This window comes from Rhineura floridana, chromosome 21, assembly GCF_030035675.1.
Source record: "Rhineura floridana isolate rRhiFlo1 chromosome 21, rRhiFlo1.hap2, whole genome shotgun sequence".
Classification (NCBI taxonomy): domain Eukaryota; kingdom Metazoa; phylum Chordata; class Lepidosauria; order Squamata; family Rhineuridae; genus Rhineura; species Rhineura floridana.
Genome location: NC_084500.1, coordinates 11,569,128 through 11,587,848, shown reverse-complemented (window position 1 = coordinate 11,587,848; position 18,721 = coordinate 11,569,128). Strand labels below are relative to the sequence as shown.

At 43.8% G+C, this 18,721-nt stretch overlaps 1 protein-coding gene across 7 annotated transcripts in view; it reads right to left on the bottom strand.

The window, feature by feature from the left end:
- Positions 1-18,721, bottom strand: part of NF1 (neurofibromin 1) — a 233,138-nt gene that overhangs the window by 118,870 nt on the left and 95,547 nt on the right. Inside the window, exons 37-38 of one of the 7 annotated variants that reach the window (XR_009759857.1) lie at positions 12,506-12,600; positions 9,955-10,170 (exon numbers count right to left, since the gene is read on the bottom strand). The exons of 5 other annotated variants lie outside the window; for them this stretch is intronic. Coding sequence is in view for 1 of the 2 variants with exons in the window: in XM_061605006.1 (XP_061460990.1) it covers positions 12,561-12,600 (40 nt within the window). In the remaining variant the exon portion in view is untranslated. Of the gene's footprint in view, positions 1-9,954; positions 10,171-12,502; positions 12,601-18,721 lie in introns of those variants that run through there. One more of the 7 variants, XM_061605006.1, reaches the window with a different exon arrangement.

Sequence of the window (18,721 nt, the reverse complement as noted above, 5' to 3'; positions counted from 1 at the left end):
CCTGGGGGAAGCCCGCAAGCAGGACCCGAGTGCAAGAACACTCTCCCCTCCTGAGGCTTCCGGCAACTGGTTTTCAGAAGCATGCTGCCTCTGACTAGGGTGGCACAGCTCAGCCATCATGGCTAGTAGCCATTGATAGCCCTGTCCTCCATGAATTGGTCTAATCTTCTTTTAAAGCCGTCCAAGCTGGTGGCCATTACTGCATCTTGTGGGAGCAAATTCCATAGTTTAACTATGCGCTGAGTAAAGAAGTACTTCCTTTTGTCTGTCCTGAATCTTCCAACATTCAGCTTCTTTGAATGTCCACGAGTTCTAGTATTATGAGAGAGGGAGAAGAACTTTTCTCTATCCACTTTCTCAATGCCATGCATAATTTTATACACTTCTATCATGTCTCCTCTGACCCGCCTTTTCTCTAAACTAAAAAGCCCCAAATGCTGCAACCTTTCCTCGTAAGGGAGTCGCTCCATCCCCTTGATCATTCTGATTGCCCTCTTCTGAACCTTTTCCAACTCTATAATATCCTTTTTGAGATGAGGCGACCAGAACTGTACACAGTATTCCAAATGCGGCCGCACCATAGATTTATACAACGGCATGATGATATCGGCTGTTTTATTTTCAATACCTTTCCTAATTATCGCTAGCATGGAATTTGCCTTTTTCACAGCTGCCGCACACTGGGTCGACATTTTCATCGTGCTGTCCACTACAACCCTGAGGTCTCTCTCCTGGTCGGTCACCGCCAGTTCAGACCCCATGAGCGTATATGTGCAATTCAGATTTTTTGCTCCAATATGCATAATTTTACACTTGTTTATATTGAATTGCATTTGCCATTTTTCTGCCCATTCACTCAGTTTGGAGAGGTCTTTTTGGAGCTCTTCGCAATCCCTTTTTGTTTTAACAACCCTGAACAATTTAGTGTCGTCACCAAACTTGGCCACTTCACTGCTCACTCCTAATTCTAGGTCATTCATGAACAAGTTGAAAAGTACAGGTCCCAATACCGATCCTTGAGGGACTCCACTTTCTACAGCCCTCCATTGGGAGAACTGTCCGTTTATTCCTACTCTCTGCTTTCTGCTTCTTAACCAATTCCTTATCCACAAGAGGACCTCTCCTCTTATTCCATGACTGCTAAGCTTCCTCAGAAGCCTTTGGTGAGGTACCTTGTCAAATGCTTTTTGAAAGTCTAAGTACACTATGTCCACTGGATCACCTCTATCTATATGCTTGTTGACACTCTCAAAGAAAGGTTGCCACACAGAGGAGGGCTGGGATCTCTTCTCGATCGTCCCAGAGTGCAGGAGACGGAATAATGGGCTCAAGTTGCAGGAAGCCAGATTTCGACTGAGCATCAGGAAAAACTTCCTAACTGTTAGAGCCATACGACAATGGAACCAATTACTTAGGGAGGTGGTGGGCTCTCCATCACTGGAGGCATTCAAGAGGCAGCTGGACAGCTACCTGTTGGGGATGATTTAATTTGGATTCCTGCATTGAGCAGGGGGTTGGACTTGATGGCCTTATAGGCTCCTTCCAGCTCTACAATTCTATGACTCTATAAGAAAAACTAAAATACTGAAGACTCTAGGGCAGGGGTTCAAAAAGCCATCCAAGTTCTTCCATGTGGTCACTGGGACTTGTAAGATTTCCCCTTCTAATTATGTAGTTCTTTGGATCTACTAAATTGGAGGCCCCAGAATATTAAGGATATTTAGAAGACAGTAGGGGGGTGGCTTGGGTAAAAAATAGTTGAGAAAGTATATTAAAATACAGTATCAAAAGCAATAGGGTTTGGCCCTTTTAGATCTTATTTTTTCTCAAGAGGTTATACAGCCTGCAAAACAACGAACCGCTGCTTTGATATTAGTAGGATAATCCAAGGACCAATTTATATTGCGGCGGCACGGTTGATTAAGAACAGCCGCCGCCGTGATCATATCACTCCAGTGCTAGAAGATCTGCACTGGTTACCAGTTGTTTCCCGGGCCCAATTCAAGGTGTTGGTGTTAACCTTTAAAGCCCTACACGGTTTCAGTCCAGTTTATCTAAAGGAGCGCCTCCAGCATCATCAAATATCCCGCCTGACGAGATCAGCCTCACAAGACCTTCTCTCGGTCCCGCCAGTGAAAACAGCTAGGCTGGTGTGGAAAAAATCCTTTGGGATAGACATCTCAGAGATAAAGGCACTCCATGTGCAGAGCAAACAGGCGTGATCTCATGAGCCCTGAAGGAGACACGGCTGGATGGGTTGGTCTCAGCAGCAAGCAAGCTAATTTACAAAGTCCCCTGTAACTTATATATGAATTGTATTACTCTTCTCTACCAAAAACACAGGTGCACAATGCAGTTCAACCCACACTCCGTGTTTATCCTTATGCTTAGTGGGCTGCATTTCATTAACTGTCAGTCACAGTCAACATCAGAAGCCATGACCACTACCTCCCAGAGCCATGCCATCACCTTGGCAACCAGCCGGGCCACCAGCACGTCTGCTCCCAGCCCAACCGGAAACGTGGTCACATCACCAGCCGACAGCACCACTACATCCACTCAAGGCCAAGCCAGCAGCGCCACGATGCAGCAAGCTAGCCATGCCACCTCGCCTACTCCGGGCCAAGCCAGCAGTGCTGCCACGTCCACTCCAAACAGCAACGCCACTGCGTCTACCCCCCACCCAGCCAGCCAGATCAATGCCACAACCAGTGTTCCTTTCAACAAAACCACCAGGATTGCTGCATTCCCAACTCCTTCATTTTTTGGATTTGCCTTGTGTGCCGTTTCCATACTCTGCTTGTAAGAAAGTATTTGTTTGCTGTACACTGCCACTCAGGGAGGGGAAAAAACCATTCACTTTTCATTGGTCTGTGAGTCAGTTCTTTTATAAATTCCACTGCCCATCTACAATATTCTACTGTTATCTCTGTCTTCAATGGAAAATCAGTCAAATCCAAAATTGAAACTAGAGGGTTGTGCGATTGTGGTGGGGCAGAGGCAGTTTTATCCAATCAAGGGACACAATAATAAACTGCATAAGCATTGGGGAGGTTGGACTGACAGTCAACTTATACTGTTGGATATGTGAGCAACAGTTCACCTGCAGCCATGGTTTTTGATTAACCAGTTAGCACATCATGGTAATTAATGGTTTACTGTGAATGCACCCAACGCATCCACTTTGCGCTTCACCACTAGCATGCAGGAGAAACAAACCACAATCCCGGGCTTAGCACTATGTCCAAACTAAGGACCATGATTAGTTTTGTCCCAAACAAGCCATGACTGTGAAGCCAAGGTTTATTCTTCCCAATCACGGTTGGAGCAAAACACACCACAATCCCAATTTGAGCCATAACATGAAGCCAGGGATTGTAGTTTGTAGTGGGAAGGAGCAAGGTGGTACATTAAACTAGGATTTACTATGATATGAAATCAAGACCAATGTATCTAATGCGCTACAATGTTCCTTGCTCCTAGCAAAAGAGCTAGCACCTTTCTAGCACTCCCTCTAATCTGCTTTTATATTTCGATTGGGGTAATAGGAGGCAAGAACTAAACGGGACTCCCATTTTATTGACCAAGCAGTAGCGCATATGAGTCTTGAGGTGCATCACTAGCTGTGTTGATTTGGGGGCCAATGGAAATGATCCTTGAATTTCTTGAGGTCCCTTCTCTGGGTACCTTTGAAGTCTACTATGCAGCCATGCAATCCATCTCTCTTATCTTTACATTTTACCAGACTACCTTTATGATCATATCTAGAAAGGCCACTGCCAAGGCAACCTTGTTCTGCCTCTGGGCATGACCACCCAGCAATTGCACCCGACCACAAGGATGATGATGAAGCATCCTGGGGAAAGGGCAGGTACCTGTTCCCGCTGGAGTCTGCCACATTTACTGATAAAAGCCTATCATGAAGACTGCTAGACCCCTGCTGATCTCTTGCCAGCCTGTGTCCTCTGTGTGGATCACTTCAAGGAAGTAGGAGAGAATGAACATTGCAGGACTGCAGGGACCAGCAATATGGAAACAGCATTCATGGATATCCCTGCCCGAGACTTAAGAAGTTCTCTTTTATTTTATTCAGCAAACTAAGAACTTCAAAGACCTCAATCTGGAAATTTAATATATTTTGATTACTTCTAGTGTTACTTTGATCTTTAATGTTGTGTTTTGCTTGCTTGCCTTTTGCAGTTTTATTAATTCTTTAAATATAGGAACATATTTACAAAAATGCATACATTAACATAACTGTACCCTTTATTCCTACCAACATTTCTAGATTGACCCAACAGATTAAAACTAAACATTATAAGTCTCATAATTTCATAAAAGCCACATCCATATCATTTATACTTTATTTCTAATATACTGAATCACAGGTTTCCATTTATGTTGCCACTGTGCCTTTTCGAATATATGCCACAAGGTATTTTAGTTTAATCATTTCCAACTGATCCTAAATTTTCTCATTTAATTTGGATTTTGATTACACTTCCATAATTTAGCAAGCAATTTCTTGTAAGTATTACTATATTTAAAACTGCCGCTATAATGTGCTGTGATGGGATTAATGAACCTGTTGCCCTCCAGATGCTGTTTCCCATCATCCCTAGCAAATGGCCATGCTGGCTGGGGATAATGGGAGTTTGAGTCCAACAAATACCTAGAGGGCCACAGGTTTTATCCTATAATGTTCTGTTTAATGAAAAGCCAATTTGAGTTAGGCTAGACAGAGATGGCTGGGTTTGATGCAACAGCAGCTAGGCCAAATTGTACCAGACGTTAGTGGACATATCAAACACTATAATGCAACTATGGAGAAATATGGAGTGAAGATCCTGGCCTCACTTTGACACAATGCTGTTGTTTTTTTATTTTTTGTGTGTGTTTTTTTAGACCAACAGGTACTGTTTGGGAAGAAGAGGGAATGAAGTAATGTGCAAACCGGATATAAAAGCAACCTGCCTAATGACATGCTCCATTCAGCAAAGGGTTAACAGCGGGTGGATCAGTCCCAAATGAGTAAAATGAAAAGCCAATAAGCAGGGCGTTCCTCACTCCTGATTTTGGGAGGAAAGAGAATTTTATACAGAGCAGGCAAGCCAGTCAGGCTGTGGAGCAGGTGATGTCCTGGGGGAGATGGGGAGAATTTCACATGGGGCTGTCCTGGAATGGAGGTGTGTTGTACCATTCCTTTTTACAACCATCAGTACAAGCTGCACCAGCCAGTGTGGGAACTGACAGCAGTGAGGTCTATAGGCAAGATGTGAACCGGAGACTTTCTGAAATGCCTTTCTACATATTTGCTTACCTAATGGGAACAATACTCTGCCTTCCAGAAAAAATGATTATGCGTTGTCCAACTTTATTTGTTCACATTAAACATGGCCAAAGTTGATTTGTTTCCTTCTGTCCTTATGTACTTAATTAAGCTTCCACATCCATGTAACCACAGGCAAACCCACTTTTGAGGCAGGGCTTCACAACTGAAGTACAAAGAAGTTTCCTTTGGCCAGGAAAATAACATCAGGTTTGAAATGAGCCTCAGCTATTAGGAATCTATAGCTGTTCTCACAATCTGAGGTAAGCTTTCCTTACCAGGCCCACACTTTTGACAGGAGGGGAGCAATGAAATCACTGAAACTTCCCTCCTTTGCATGTATTTTAGATCTTGCTTACAACAGTATTTTCTCCCTTAGGAGAGACTGAAGTGGGCCTCAGATCATGCACACTTCCTCAACTGGATTTAATAGTGAATGTTTATTCTCTTCAGTTGATGGGTGGAACCCAGGAATGCATTTCTCCTATCAACTTGCTTCAGAGCAAGGGCCAATATGGTGCCCTCCAGATATTTTGGACTACACCTCCCATCAGCCTCAGCCTGGGTGGTCAACAGTGAGGGATTATGGGAGTTATGCTCTAACACATCTGAAGGGCACCACGCTGGGCTATGCTGATGACTCTGTGCTTGGTCCCCTCCAGTGGGAGAAGCTTCCCCTAGGTCCACTCCTGTCTACTACAAACCTACATTAACAGCATAGTTGTGCCTTTGAAGCAAGGGGGAAGGTAACACACTCCTGGATAACCTACACCACTGAAGTAGCCAACACCTGATTGCAGAGCTATCTGAACTTGGGACTGTGATCTCCTAGTATGGGCAGTCAATTCTCCGCGGGATGAGGAGTGTGAAAAAGGAGCATATCACCCCATGAGAGCCCAGGTTGGCTCCAAATCTGTCCCCAGGGATAAAACCCTACGGATTATACAGAGAGGCTCTTGGATAGGGCCCAAGAGACAACACCTTCTTTCAGGTGCTTCCTTTTCAGACACTTAGGCTGCAATCCAATACATGCCTGCTCAGAATTAAGTGCCAGCCTTGGTCTGCAGAGGGCTGTTGTCCTGCCACACCCCTAATCTACAAGGGGACCAACCATGATAAATTTTGAAGGTCTTTTAACTTCATCATGGTCCTGGCCCACAGGAGCCTACTTGTTCTCTTTCAGTTCTGGGAGAACCCATTCCAGAGGATCAGTGCGTTTTATCTTACCGCTGTGGAAGGCTTGAACAGCCATCATCGTGAGGAAACTCTAGGCTAATTTCCATTACCTCCATACTCAACAGAGGGAGCCTGCATGTTTGTTTTCAATCTAGATTCAAGACATCTTACGGGTAAACCAGTCGCAAGTGTAGTTCGTCACAAGAAAAACCCAACTTGGCAAGTCAGTGAAAACCTTTCTGAAGTGGACGTGCCTAATCAAAGGATGTGGTTGCAACAAACCGGTCTCAAAATCGATATATCACAATAGCAAAAAAAACAAGGCAAGCTCTAAGCTGGTTTGCCATGAGCATAAGAGCTACTGTCCAACCTGCTTGCTGTGAAATTGAGATCATAGCAAGAGTGGGGCGGGGTTGCGGTGGCTAAGTTATATCTGTAGTGCAAGAGCAGGTCTCGCAGTTGCTCAGACGAGAAACTCTTATAAGGGCCAGGGACCTGGCCCGCTCCTGCCTAGTGGCAGAGAGACACAATACTTCCTTTGCTGGTGGTAGCTGCTGCTCCTGCAATTCCCTCCTTTGGCCAGAGTTGGGGTGGTGGCGCACTGCCTATCATTCCATAAGCCTGCATTTCGGAGACCCTTTATTGGACTGGTAAGCAGTTGCTGCACATTTCAGAAAACCTGCCTTCCATCATAAAGACAGGCGTATGGCAAAATACAGAAAGATCACTCACAGGATGTTTAGATCTTAATTTGGGTCATGTTTCAGAATCATCACCGGGGTTTTTTGGAAACCATCACAAAACACCAAAAGGGAAAAGCATGAATGCATCATGTGCTGGGGCATCAAGTAGGAATGGCTGATGTATCTCTCTCCCTTACACATATTACTCCAATAGTATTTAAAAAAAAGAGAGAGAGAGAGGGAAGCAACTCAATCTGATGGGCCAGGAGAGAAGATGGCAATTTCCGTGTGGAGACTAGAAAGCAGAAAGGAATTATGAGATGGGGCAACCATTCATATTGAGTAAGAGGCGAGGCAATAACATGTGGTTCCCAGACTTTTTTCCCCACAGACCCCTTGAAAACTGCCAAGAGTCTTGGTGGACCACGTCATGATTTTTCTGCCTGTTGCAGCCAGTGCAATGCACTGTGCTAGGTGCTGTATGGTTTTTCATCAGGATTTTATTGCTTCTTTTGTGGTGTCTGTTATAGTATATTCCCTAGAATTCAAACTATAATACAATACAAGAAAGAAACAAGGCAATTCAAAAGCAATATGCCCGTTTAATGTGGTGGATGTGCAGGCTCCCATCTAGAGCCACAAATCCACAGACACGCTGCAGACCACCTGAATGAAGCTCACGGGCCTCAGTTTGGGAACATCATCCCAGTCCACAGCCACATCCCACTGAAAGGTTGATAGCCTTCATTTGTCCGTAAAATCCAGTAGCTCAAGTAACTGTTTTAATAATCTTCAAAACACCACAGGTTAATTTGTGCGTTAGCAAACAAAAAGAGAGAGTTTTCCCTGCTACACAAGGATGCAAATTAATATTAGAGTGTTCGACATGCAAAAGTGGGAGGTGTGGCATTCCAGGAAAGCATCCAACGTGCTGAGGTTTTAACTGAAGTCAATCCAACTCAGCAGTCCAGAGCAAGATAACATTATATAGTCTGTAGAGGGGAGAATGCAAGATCTGTGAGCAAGTGCTACAAGTGCCAGCATCTCCACAATGACAGGAAGTTCCCCAGAGCAGTGACCATAGCACCGATAAAACAAAACAATGCTTCCACCTACGGCCCAAGTAAAAGTGGCACGTAGGCCTTGAGATAGTAAGCAGCCCCTCTTGGCTAAGAAAATTATACACCCACGAGAAGGGCTGGAAGGCAAAGATAGAACTTAATTGTTACATTTGAAGCAACAGTTTTATGCCTCAAACCTCAAAATACCTGTACATGGAAACCCTACTGTGGCTGAAACAGAACAGAAACCCAAGGAAGAGCCTTTCATTTCATTTCTTTTTTTAAAAAGTACAGCTAAGAAGGTTCAAATACATGCTTGAAAATTTAAAGTGTGGATATACGGGAGTAAATTTGTGTTTGCAAATAACAGCATTGTGTGTCAACACATGCCTGCATACACGCACATTACAGAACCAGGATTAGGTCATCCCTGCCATTGAATGTTTGCCCAAAACACATCAGTTCTAGAAAATATTCAAACTTTTTCCAAACTACTTCAAGAAGGATGTCCCAGAGCTGGGTCATGGGCCTTTACCCTTAAAAGCAATCACAGAGGCCAGCTTCTTCCCTGCAAGGTACAGATGAACTCTAAACATAGATTCAAAGGCATTTAGGCTCTTAACAGAACTCGTAATGATCCCAGAAGATGCAATCCGGCTTTTCAACCAATTCCAGCACAAGTTCCATTTTGCTACCAAAAGAAAAAGAAAATGAGAGGTTTCCTGGGCAGCAGCAGGGCTGTATAGCGGAAGCAACTAGCTGAGAGGCATTTGGGGCTTCGAGTCAGAAGAACAAGGTTTCAGAGCACCGCACTTTAAAAGTTAAGATTTATTCATTCCAACTGAAGAAAGGGGAGGAGGTTTTAGGTGGGTGCCCCCTCTTGTGGCCATATCATCATGCAACACACAAAATAAGAGTAAGCACATCCAAGATGCAGCAAACAATTGCAGGTTGTCTTGCCCTAAGCTCAGGCTTTTAGCACTGATGTTCTGGCTTTGATAAATTCTCCTTTTCTGTTACTTTCACTTCTGCTGCTGCTACGACTGCAAGTGAGTTCACCAGAAGACTAAACAAGTTCCAAGATAGACTATACCATTTTATGTAAAAGGTTTGAGCATCAAAGCAACATAAAGATTAACGGTTTTGTTTTATTTTATTTGTTTTATTTATTAAATTTATATCCCACTTTTCTTCCAAGCAGCTCAAGGTGGCGCACAAACATGGCTCAGCCCCTCCATCCTGATTTTATCCTCACAACAACCCTGTGAGGTAGGCTGATGACAGTGACCGGCCCAAGGTCACCCAGTGAGCTTCATGGCTGAGTGGGGATTTGAACCCTGGCCTTCCAGATCCCAGTCCAACACTCTAACCACTGTACCACACTGGCTTTTGTGGCCATCCCACCTTTATGGTGCCTGCCCCAATACTTTAGTGTATTTTAAAAGCAGTGAAAGAGCCTTCTGTATGGAGAAGCGCTCTCTCTCTCTCTCTCTCTGTAGAAATATTTGGCATCTCTAACAAGCATGTTGCTACCTGCCCTGCATCTCCTGGATGGGAAGGAAAATAGTTCAGTGAGCCTACGTCATATATACTGAAACACCCATGTTCTTGACCAGAATACACAAAATCACTTGGTAACCTGAACATCAGAACAAACTTAAGCTACATCTACAGGGAGCTCCACACATTCTGACTTCTGCAGGAAACACATAACATGTAAACATCACATTCAAGTATATAGGCATCTTAAAACATCAGCGCAGATAGGCCAGGTTTCCCAGATCAGGTTTCTGAGGCTCATGAACAGTGGTGTTTAAAACTTTGCAAAACACTTTGTGCATTTCCTACAGCAATCAGTGTCAAGCTGTCCTAAGAAAAACCAGCACTCTCTCTTTTCTGGGCAAGATTACATCCAGTAAACCTGGTAATGAAAAGGAAAGGGATCAAAAGCAATTCAGAGGAATCCCACCACAGCAACAATCACAAGGATTCATTTTTTGGCAGATGCAAAGCCTAGGCAAAATCTGAGAATTATGTGTGCCTTAGGTTAGGAGTTCCCAAACTGTGGTCCGCAAGCTTCATTCAGGTGGTCCACAGCTTGTTTGAATTTGGGGTTGAAGACAGGAGACAGCACATCTATCACATTAAATATTTATATTGATTTTTAATTGTATTTCTATTGCTTTTTCAGTGGTCCACTAAGGCCCTCGGCAATTTACAAGTGGTCAGTGTTGGGTGGAGGGAGAGTTTGGGTGGAGGGAGAATTGCCCAGCAGCACCATGAAGACTAACAAATATACTGTGGCATCAGCTTTTGTGGGTCTGAGTCTACTTTGTGAAGTACTTATCCTCTGGCAAGTATGTGATCAAGACCAGAGCTTGGAAAAGTTACTTTTTTGAACTACAACTCCCATCAGCCCAATCCAGGGGCCATGCTGGCTGTGGCTGATGGGAGCTGTAGTTCAAAAAAAGTAACTTTTCCAAGCTCTGATCAAGGCAGACCATGAATAGCCTACAGGGTACCAAACAATCCTGCCAAAGTCTTCCATACAACATGTTCCAATTATCCATACAAGCTGCAAAGATTGAATGAACGGGCATATGCTTCCTCTACATACTTTTTGCCCATTTCTGACCAGGTCTACCTACACTTCATACATGCACCCGTTTTGGAAGAAGTTGATAATAAATTCAGACCTAACCATGTCCATGTGGAATTCAGGGTGTTACTTAAACGTAGAGAGCCACTACTGAGGAAGGATGCTTAAAATGGGGCAGAAGTCTGCACAAACAGAGTAAGAATGTAAGGAGAAGTGGTGGAGAAAGCAGATGTGAGAGCTCATCATCTTGCAGAATACCTGCTAATTATAGTCAGATCTACATGCTACGAGGTTTCTATTCATGAAGTATCAGGCACGTCTACAATCAGGTTGATGGCACCTTGCGCATGCAACATCTGAAGATGCACAATACCAGTACTGCATATACACATGCAGGAATCCCAGCTTATACACGATACTGAACTTTTGGTTAACACGCAAGGCCCCAATCTTTTTTTCTTGATGGAGCAATCGTAACTGTAGGAAGCTGGCATAACGTAGGCCAGCATAATTTACCACTATTCCAAACTCAGTTTAGGGTTACTCTGGCGTAGTGGTTAAGGTGTTGGACTACGACCTGGGAGACCAGGGTTCGAACCCCCACACAGCCATGAAGCTCACTGGGTGATCTTGAGCCAGTCACTGCCTCTCAGCCTCATGAAAACCCTATTCATAGGGTCGCCATAAGTCGGAATCGATTTGAAGGCAGTACATTTCCATTGATACATTTACATGTGGCAGTCAGGTTAGAAGTGGATGCACAGAATACAGCAGCCAGATGAACTAAGCTGGAGGATAATTTGGTGCTGTGTGTGTGTCATTTCTGGTTGAAGGTTGCTGGTAGTTCTGTGAACATTGCACTTTTTGCTGCCAGAGAAGAGCTTCTGATAAGAAGTTGGTGTCTGATAGCCAAAACAATATCTAAGTGAAATAACAACATGCATGTGTGGCGCTGACACTATGCAAAAAGGCACGGCTTGGAAAATCACTGATGCAAGGGTCTCAGGTACTCATTTTATTCCCCTTCCAGACAGATTGTGGTCTACGTATTGGGGTGCCACCCACAATCACTGAAATTCATGTTCAATTATTAGATAATTCCAACCTCCTGATCCACATTTGCTGGATGATATAGAAGGATGCATTTACTTTTTAGAAAAAAGCTTTTTCTTTGGGGGGGGGATTGTCTTTGGATTACTTTTTCTTCTTTTCTTGCTGCTACCTGTTCTGCTCTGCCCTGGTTTCGCATGCTTTGCAAAGCCGAAGGCTTCAGGTGTACCGACTCGTAGGTAACTTTCTTTAATTTCTTTAATTTCATATTCTAGGAAACTTAAAGTGAAAATATACAAGTAGTGGGCTGGAGGGAGATAGGAGGAACCTATATGATTTATTCTGTTAGTTTATATTTGTATTGTTTTAATTAATTAGCTTATGCAAATACATGCATCACATCACTTTAAGATATTTTCTAAGTTATGTTAAGTTACTGCAGTTTCAAATATTACCTTTTGTTTTCTTTTCTATCAATCCCATAATACCATTACGTTTTTGCAGACATTACCAATGTAACTTTCAGTTGTTTGTTATTTTATTTTGTTCCACCATTTATGATATCATGGTTTTTTATTACAAAACCTAATTCTTATGAACTGTATACCTTTAATAAGCCAGTGTATTCGTTCCAGTCACAGTTCTGAGTTTGTGGTTTTTAGTCATAGATTGCGTTGTTCTCCCTGTTCCACCAGGTTGCTGCTGAGGAAACAGAACCAGGGTGATGAATCAAGGAAGGTGGATGTGTAGGCCAGTTTGGCAGTGTATGCGCGCGCCTTGATTGGATCCACTAATTGGCATTTAAAACCATACAGAAACACCTCAGTTAACAAATCCCCCAGAACGAAGCTCCTTCCAACGAAGGTTTTTTTTGGACATGGGGGTGTGGGGTGCACACTCTGACATGGCCAGAATGTGGCTCCTTGCCTGCTGGATTGTGGTGGCAGCTGCAGGCCTCTCTCTCACATGTGGCTGGAATCATGCTGCTTGTCGGGTGGCGCAGGCACCTCTGCAGTGAACTATGCTTCTGATGCCCCGGAAGCACTGCTTACTGCAGACACGCCTGTGTGGTCCAGCAAGGAGCGCGATTCCAGCTGTGTGTGAAAGACACCTGCAGCAGCCACAGTCAATCAGTCCTCCTTGACACAGAGGCCACAGAAAGACAGGGAGGGAGAGGAACAGGGTGGGTGTGTTGCAGCCACAGTTAGCAACGAAACCAAACTAGATAATTTCGCTTCCTCCACCTCCTGATGGATGCATCCTTTCTTTGTCTGCCCACTCAGCCCAGCACAATGAAGCTCCAACCCGTCTCTCCCTTTCTGTCACTCTCTCTCCATATGACGGCTGTGCTGGAAGAAGTTTGATTGAGTTTTACACACATGCGCGCACGCACGCACACACTTACTTCACAGGAGGGAAAGACAAAGTCATAAGGTGGGAGAGAGAAATGGTTAAGTCATCACCCTTTACAAGAGCAATGCACAGTTCTTTCTCTGTTCCTGCCTGCCTCCAAGAGCTGCTGCGACTTGAGGCCAGGCTGCTATGTTCTCATTTTCCTCTTTGTCAGTGAGAAACAGCATCCCTCCCCTCCTCCTCCTCCATTCCCTGCTTGAGTGTAGGAGAAGATGGCAGAGGAAGGGTGAGGGAGAAGGAGACGGCGTGCCGGGGTGGCAGCGGCAGCCTGCTTGACTGTTGGGAGGAAGGCAGAGAGAGGGAGGGAACACCACTCTGTGTCTGGTTGTTTAAGTGAGATGTCTCATGCCTTAGAGGTTCTATCAGTAAAAGATCCTGACTTTGAGCAAAGCTGTAGGGTGAGAACTACGCTCAAAGGTTTGGATTGCTACATCGAGACGTGACATGATCAAAGAAAAAAGGTAAGGCAGACATTCCTGGATGCATTTCAGAAGAAGCCTACATATGGCCTGTAAAAGGTTCAAAATATCTTTGTTTACTTCTGCAAGGTTTACCTAACCTGGTTGTTTTATTTCAGACATGCCTATTGTTAGTTCTGAATAAAAAGTTTGCGGAAACATGTTGAAGTGCTTTTCTTTGCAGGAACCTATCCCTATTATTTCCATGTTATTCCTACCTCTGGTACCAAAGTTTCTGTTAAAGAAGTAATGTCCAGGAACACATGTACAGTACTTCATTAACTGAGGTATTACTGTATTTTCATTCAGGAGCCTCCAGGAGGGGCTACTGTTGGCTCAGCCAGCAAGTGAGTGCGTGGACCCGAGTTTTGAGGATTGGGCCCTAGGTCACTTGACCAAGCTGAACAGGATATGGAATATGTGGAAGTGTTTTTTTGCCCTTTCATGTCCCTCCTCTGGAAATCCCTTTTTGGGGACATAACACTTGCAGAAGTCCTGCCGGCAGAGCTTGGGTAAGGGATTTACACCAGCATAGCCCCAACTGAGCCAGAAAAAGGCCATGTTCTACTGAATCCAAGTTATCTCATCCTGGCAGATCACTGGGTTTGAATTGCACTATTAGTGAGGTTCCCTGTCATGAAGATTCAGAAACTGCTCATAGAATAGTAGAGTTGGAAGGGGCCTACAAGGCCATCAAGTCCAACCCCCTGTGCAATGCAGGAATCCAAATCAAAGCATTCCCAACAGATGGCTGTCCAGCTGCCTCTTGAATGCCTCCAGTGTCAGGGAGCCCACTACCTCTCGAGGTAATTGGTTCCATTGTCCTATGGCTCTAACAGTTAGGAAGTTTTTCCTGATGTTCAGTCGAAATCTGCCTTCCTGCAACTAGAGCCCATTATTCCATGTCCTGGATTCTGGGATGATCAAGAAGAGATCCCAGCCCTCCTCTGTGTGACAACCTTTCATATACTTGAAGAGTGCCATCATAGTCTTCTCTTCTCAAGGCTAAACCATGCCCAGCTCTTTCAGTCTCTCCTCATAGGGCTTTTTTTTTCAGTCCCCTGATCATCCTCGTTGCCCTCCTCTGAACCAGTTCCAGTTTGTCTGCATCCTTCTTAAAGTGCGGTGTCCAGAACTGGACGCAGTACTCAAGATGAGGCGTAGCCAGTGCCGAATAGAGGGGAACCTCTATTCACTGATGCGTATTTTGATCAACAAGGAGAACTGATTAGAGACATGCCTGGGGTTAGGTTGCAGTCGCCTTTTCAAAGATGATGAAACTGAGGGATTCTGTTGCAAGCAATGAAAACGAAACAAGGGGGTATAGCATTATGCCTTGTAGACAAGTGATACCATGGCTACCAGTGCTTTTGAAAGAGGATCAATGCTTCTCCTCCCCCTTTACAGTAAAGACACAAAGCTCAAAATGTGTTTCAAACGGTTGCTTCCACTCCAGGAAGGGATAGAATTACGGCACTATTGTGCCCTTTTAAGAAGTCACATCTCATTCGTAGGAAACAAAGATTCACGCTATTGTTGCTATTGGCAGATGAAGAAACATTGGTGCTGCTTTGTAATGACCACTTTAAGAACGTAAGAGCGGCCATGCTAGATCAGGCCAAGAGGCCATCTAGTGTGGCAGCCTGCCTGCCTCGTTGGCCAATCAGATGTCTCCAGAAAGTCTAAAAGCAAAGCATGAAGGCCAACTAGCAACTAGCTTTCATGGAGATGCTGCCTCTGAAAGTGGAGGCTTTTTAAAAATTTATTACAAACTTTATTGAAGAATCAAATGTATCTAATTATGTAATATTTTTGTAAGCTGTCACACTGTCACGCGTCGGGGTGTGGCATGGCAATAGGACAGCAAGCAAGCAAGGCAATAGAATGAAGAAAGCAAGATGGCAAGAGGGAAGGGACGGGCAAGCGGGCTTACAGCTGTCTTAAGTTGGTAGCCATCACAGAATCTTGTGGTATTGGAGTTTATAATTTTATACACCTCTGGAGCATCCCTCTGCTTAGTTTTCTATGAACTACGTTTTCAATCTGTGGGTTGATACTCCTCCAGGGGGTCGAGGATCATGAATATAGGGGCTTGGTGAGTAGATCTATTCTAGAAGCATCTGGAAGAAGGAACTACACTCAGTTCCTGTTCTCCAGGCCAGTGCTTAGAACAGCCAGACAGGCCTTGTTATTCCTCTTCAAATAAGTCTTCAGGAGAACATGTGAAAACGCAACTCCAGCTAGGAACAAAAATTGGGTGCCCAGCTCCAGTATATGTTTCAACCATCAAAAGGGGGAGGGAGGGAACAAGTTGCCTTTCTCTCTGGATTAAAGTGCTTTCCCCCATGGACGGGGGTCACGCCTGCTCCATTCTGTCTTCCTGTCTGGTCTCTTTTAGATGTGGCAGACATTTTGTGCTATGCCATACTCCTACGACAGCCATTTTGTGACTGGCACCCATAACACAGCATCAAAATTCAAAATGTATCAAAATCACTGGTGCAAAAAAGGTTAGCTACACCTGGCTTAATCTCCTTGCCCCCAAGGTGAAAACAAGACAGAAAATTATCCCTAGATAAACAGCTTTTTAATTTTTTTTATTAATTACTGCTCAGACATTTATTGCCTTCTCTTAGGGAGGGCTAGTTCCAGAACTAAGTTACGTGAGCCACAGGGGTTGCCACTGCACCACCTCAGGACTGCACTTGGGCGGTGGAGCATGTGCCACCTTTTTAAATGTTTCCCTCTGCTCATAAAAACTCCATGCAAATAGAAAGCTAGCAGAGCAGAAAAAGAACTGGGCTCAATGTGTGTGTGTGGGGGGGGATCAACAAATAGCAACTTCTCCTTGCAGTCCAAAGTGGTAGAGTTATGGCTCCCACTCCATTCTACTGCAGGCATAGAAAGAAGCCTCTGCAGCTTACCAGTCAGACCTTTAGCTGTCACGCAAGACTTCTAAGCCATGGAAGAACAGAGGAAAATTAGAACGTCATTTTAAAATTGCTTCTTTGCTTCAGATTCTTTTTACTGTTACATTCTGAGTCTAATTCCTAAAAAGCGAGGGACCTCACCATTGTGATAATCTTGGGAAACAATTCTTCTTGTAACGCATGTTGCCCACTCTATGACTTCTATACCTCCATAAACTAATTTCTAAAATACAAGGAAAGCTGCCCAGCAGCCTTGTGGTGAGATCTCACCTGCCCTCTCCTTCGAAAAAATGCTTCAAGAAAAAAAAAACCTATACAAATGTGACTTTTCCAACCCCTGTTACTTCCTCCATCAAATGCTAGAGAGAAAAAAGTGTTTCATGTTTGTAACTGTTGCCCTGGGAAAAAAGTGACATTTGCAAACCATAGGAGCCAATCGTTTTGAAGCTTGTGGTTACATAATCATCCTGACATTATATTTAAATAGCAGAAATTAACAGGGGCAATTACCAACTGCATGCAGGGGAACCTCTTGGAAGCTTCCATATTTTGCTCTCCTCACAAACACCTGAAAACTAGGAACAGGTACGGAACAATGCATTATAAAATTAACTGCAGATATATACATTTTTAAAAGGGCTAATTAACTGCCCCAAATGACAAGGTATTAAATTAAGAGATGGTGTTTATCTTGAAAAATATGTGCTCACTGGAAGAAAAAGAAACGTAATCAGTAAATTTGTTCTTAAAATAACTCTTGTATGATTTTTGGAGCAATAGCATCATTTTTTAAAAAAAAGATATGACTAGAGTAATCTGTAAGGCTAGAATCCCAGAGCCAGATGTACGATGTTTAACACAGAACTAGTTAGTTCTTGCAGAATCCTGACTGCCTCTTATTTATTGAATCTATTTAATAAATTTAAACCCTGCCTTTCAGGGTAAGCCCTCCCATGGCAGGTTACAGAAAATGTAATATCTGTTTAAAGTTAAAAGAAAAAAACAAGCCAATGCAAAAAAAAAAAGATTTAACATTTATAAATATAAAAAGTGTTCCTAGCCCTCATTGTTAATTGGGGAGGAGGGGTTAAATAGTAATATGTTAGCAATATCTGCCTACCCTGGAAGGATGATTCCAACTTAACACAGCTGACACAAGTGATTTAGAATCTTGTTCAAAGAATCACCACTGGAAAAATGTAATCTATTCTGAAATACTTGTCCCAAGTATATGAACTCACGGGATGAGTTTGAGATTGCTAGGTGTTAAGCATTTGCAATCAAGTCTTGTCACACTATAGCTGGGCCTGGGCTGAGGCTTTCAGTAATGGTGGTGGTGGTGGGGTAACCTCCGGTCCTCCCCACAGCCTCAGTCACCGTCTTTCTTTGCAATCTGCTACCCTCACTGTCCCTCGGCATTGAGCATACCAAGCCTCCTTCTGTAGAACAAATAAGCCAATGCATGATAAAGGAACCCCTAACGCCAGTGAACCATCAAGCTTTAGGCACAGAAATCATGTGAGTTTTCATTTAAGTTATGCCACTGGGGGTTTTTTTCAAAAATTTTTAAATACAGCTGATGTAAAATCTGATTCCAAGAACAAAGCCTGCAACCCTACTCGTGCACACACTAACTGGGCAAGGAGTCACATTCAAGTCATTGGGGTTTACTTCTGAATAGACATGCATTGGATTGCTGTGTTAAGCCTATAATTATAAGCTTGGCTTCAGGACAATACACCAGTTCTCATTACTGGCACAGTATAGAGCTAGGAGACAGAGCTATGAGTTGGGAAGCCCCCAGGGAGTCTTTTCCCTGCCATGAACTCACTAAGTGACCAGAGGCAAGCCAATCTCTCTTCAGCATCAGGCCCTCATCCCCAACATGAGAGTAATGATACTGACCTCCCAACACTGCCATCTTGGAAAGTATTACACTTTTTTTACGATCAATTCAAGGCAGAGCTAAACCAGAGGCATTTCATGTGGTATGGTGGGACTTTGTTTTGTATACCCCTGAGC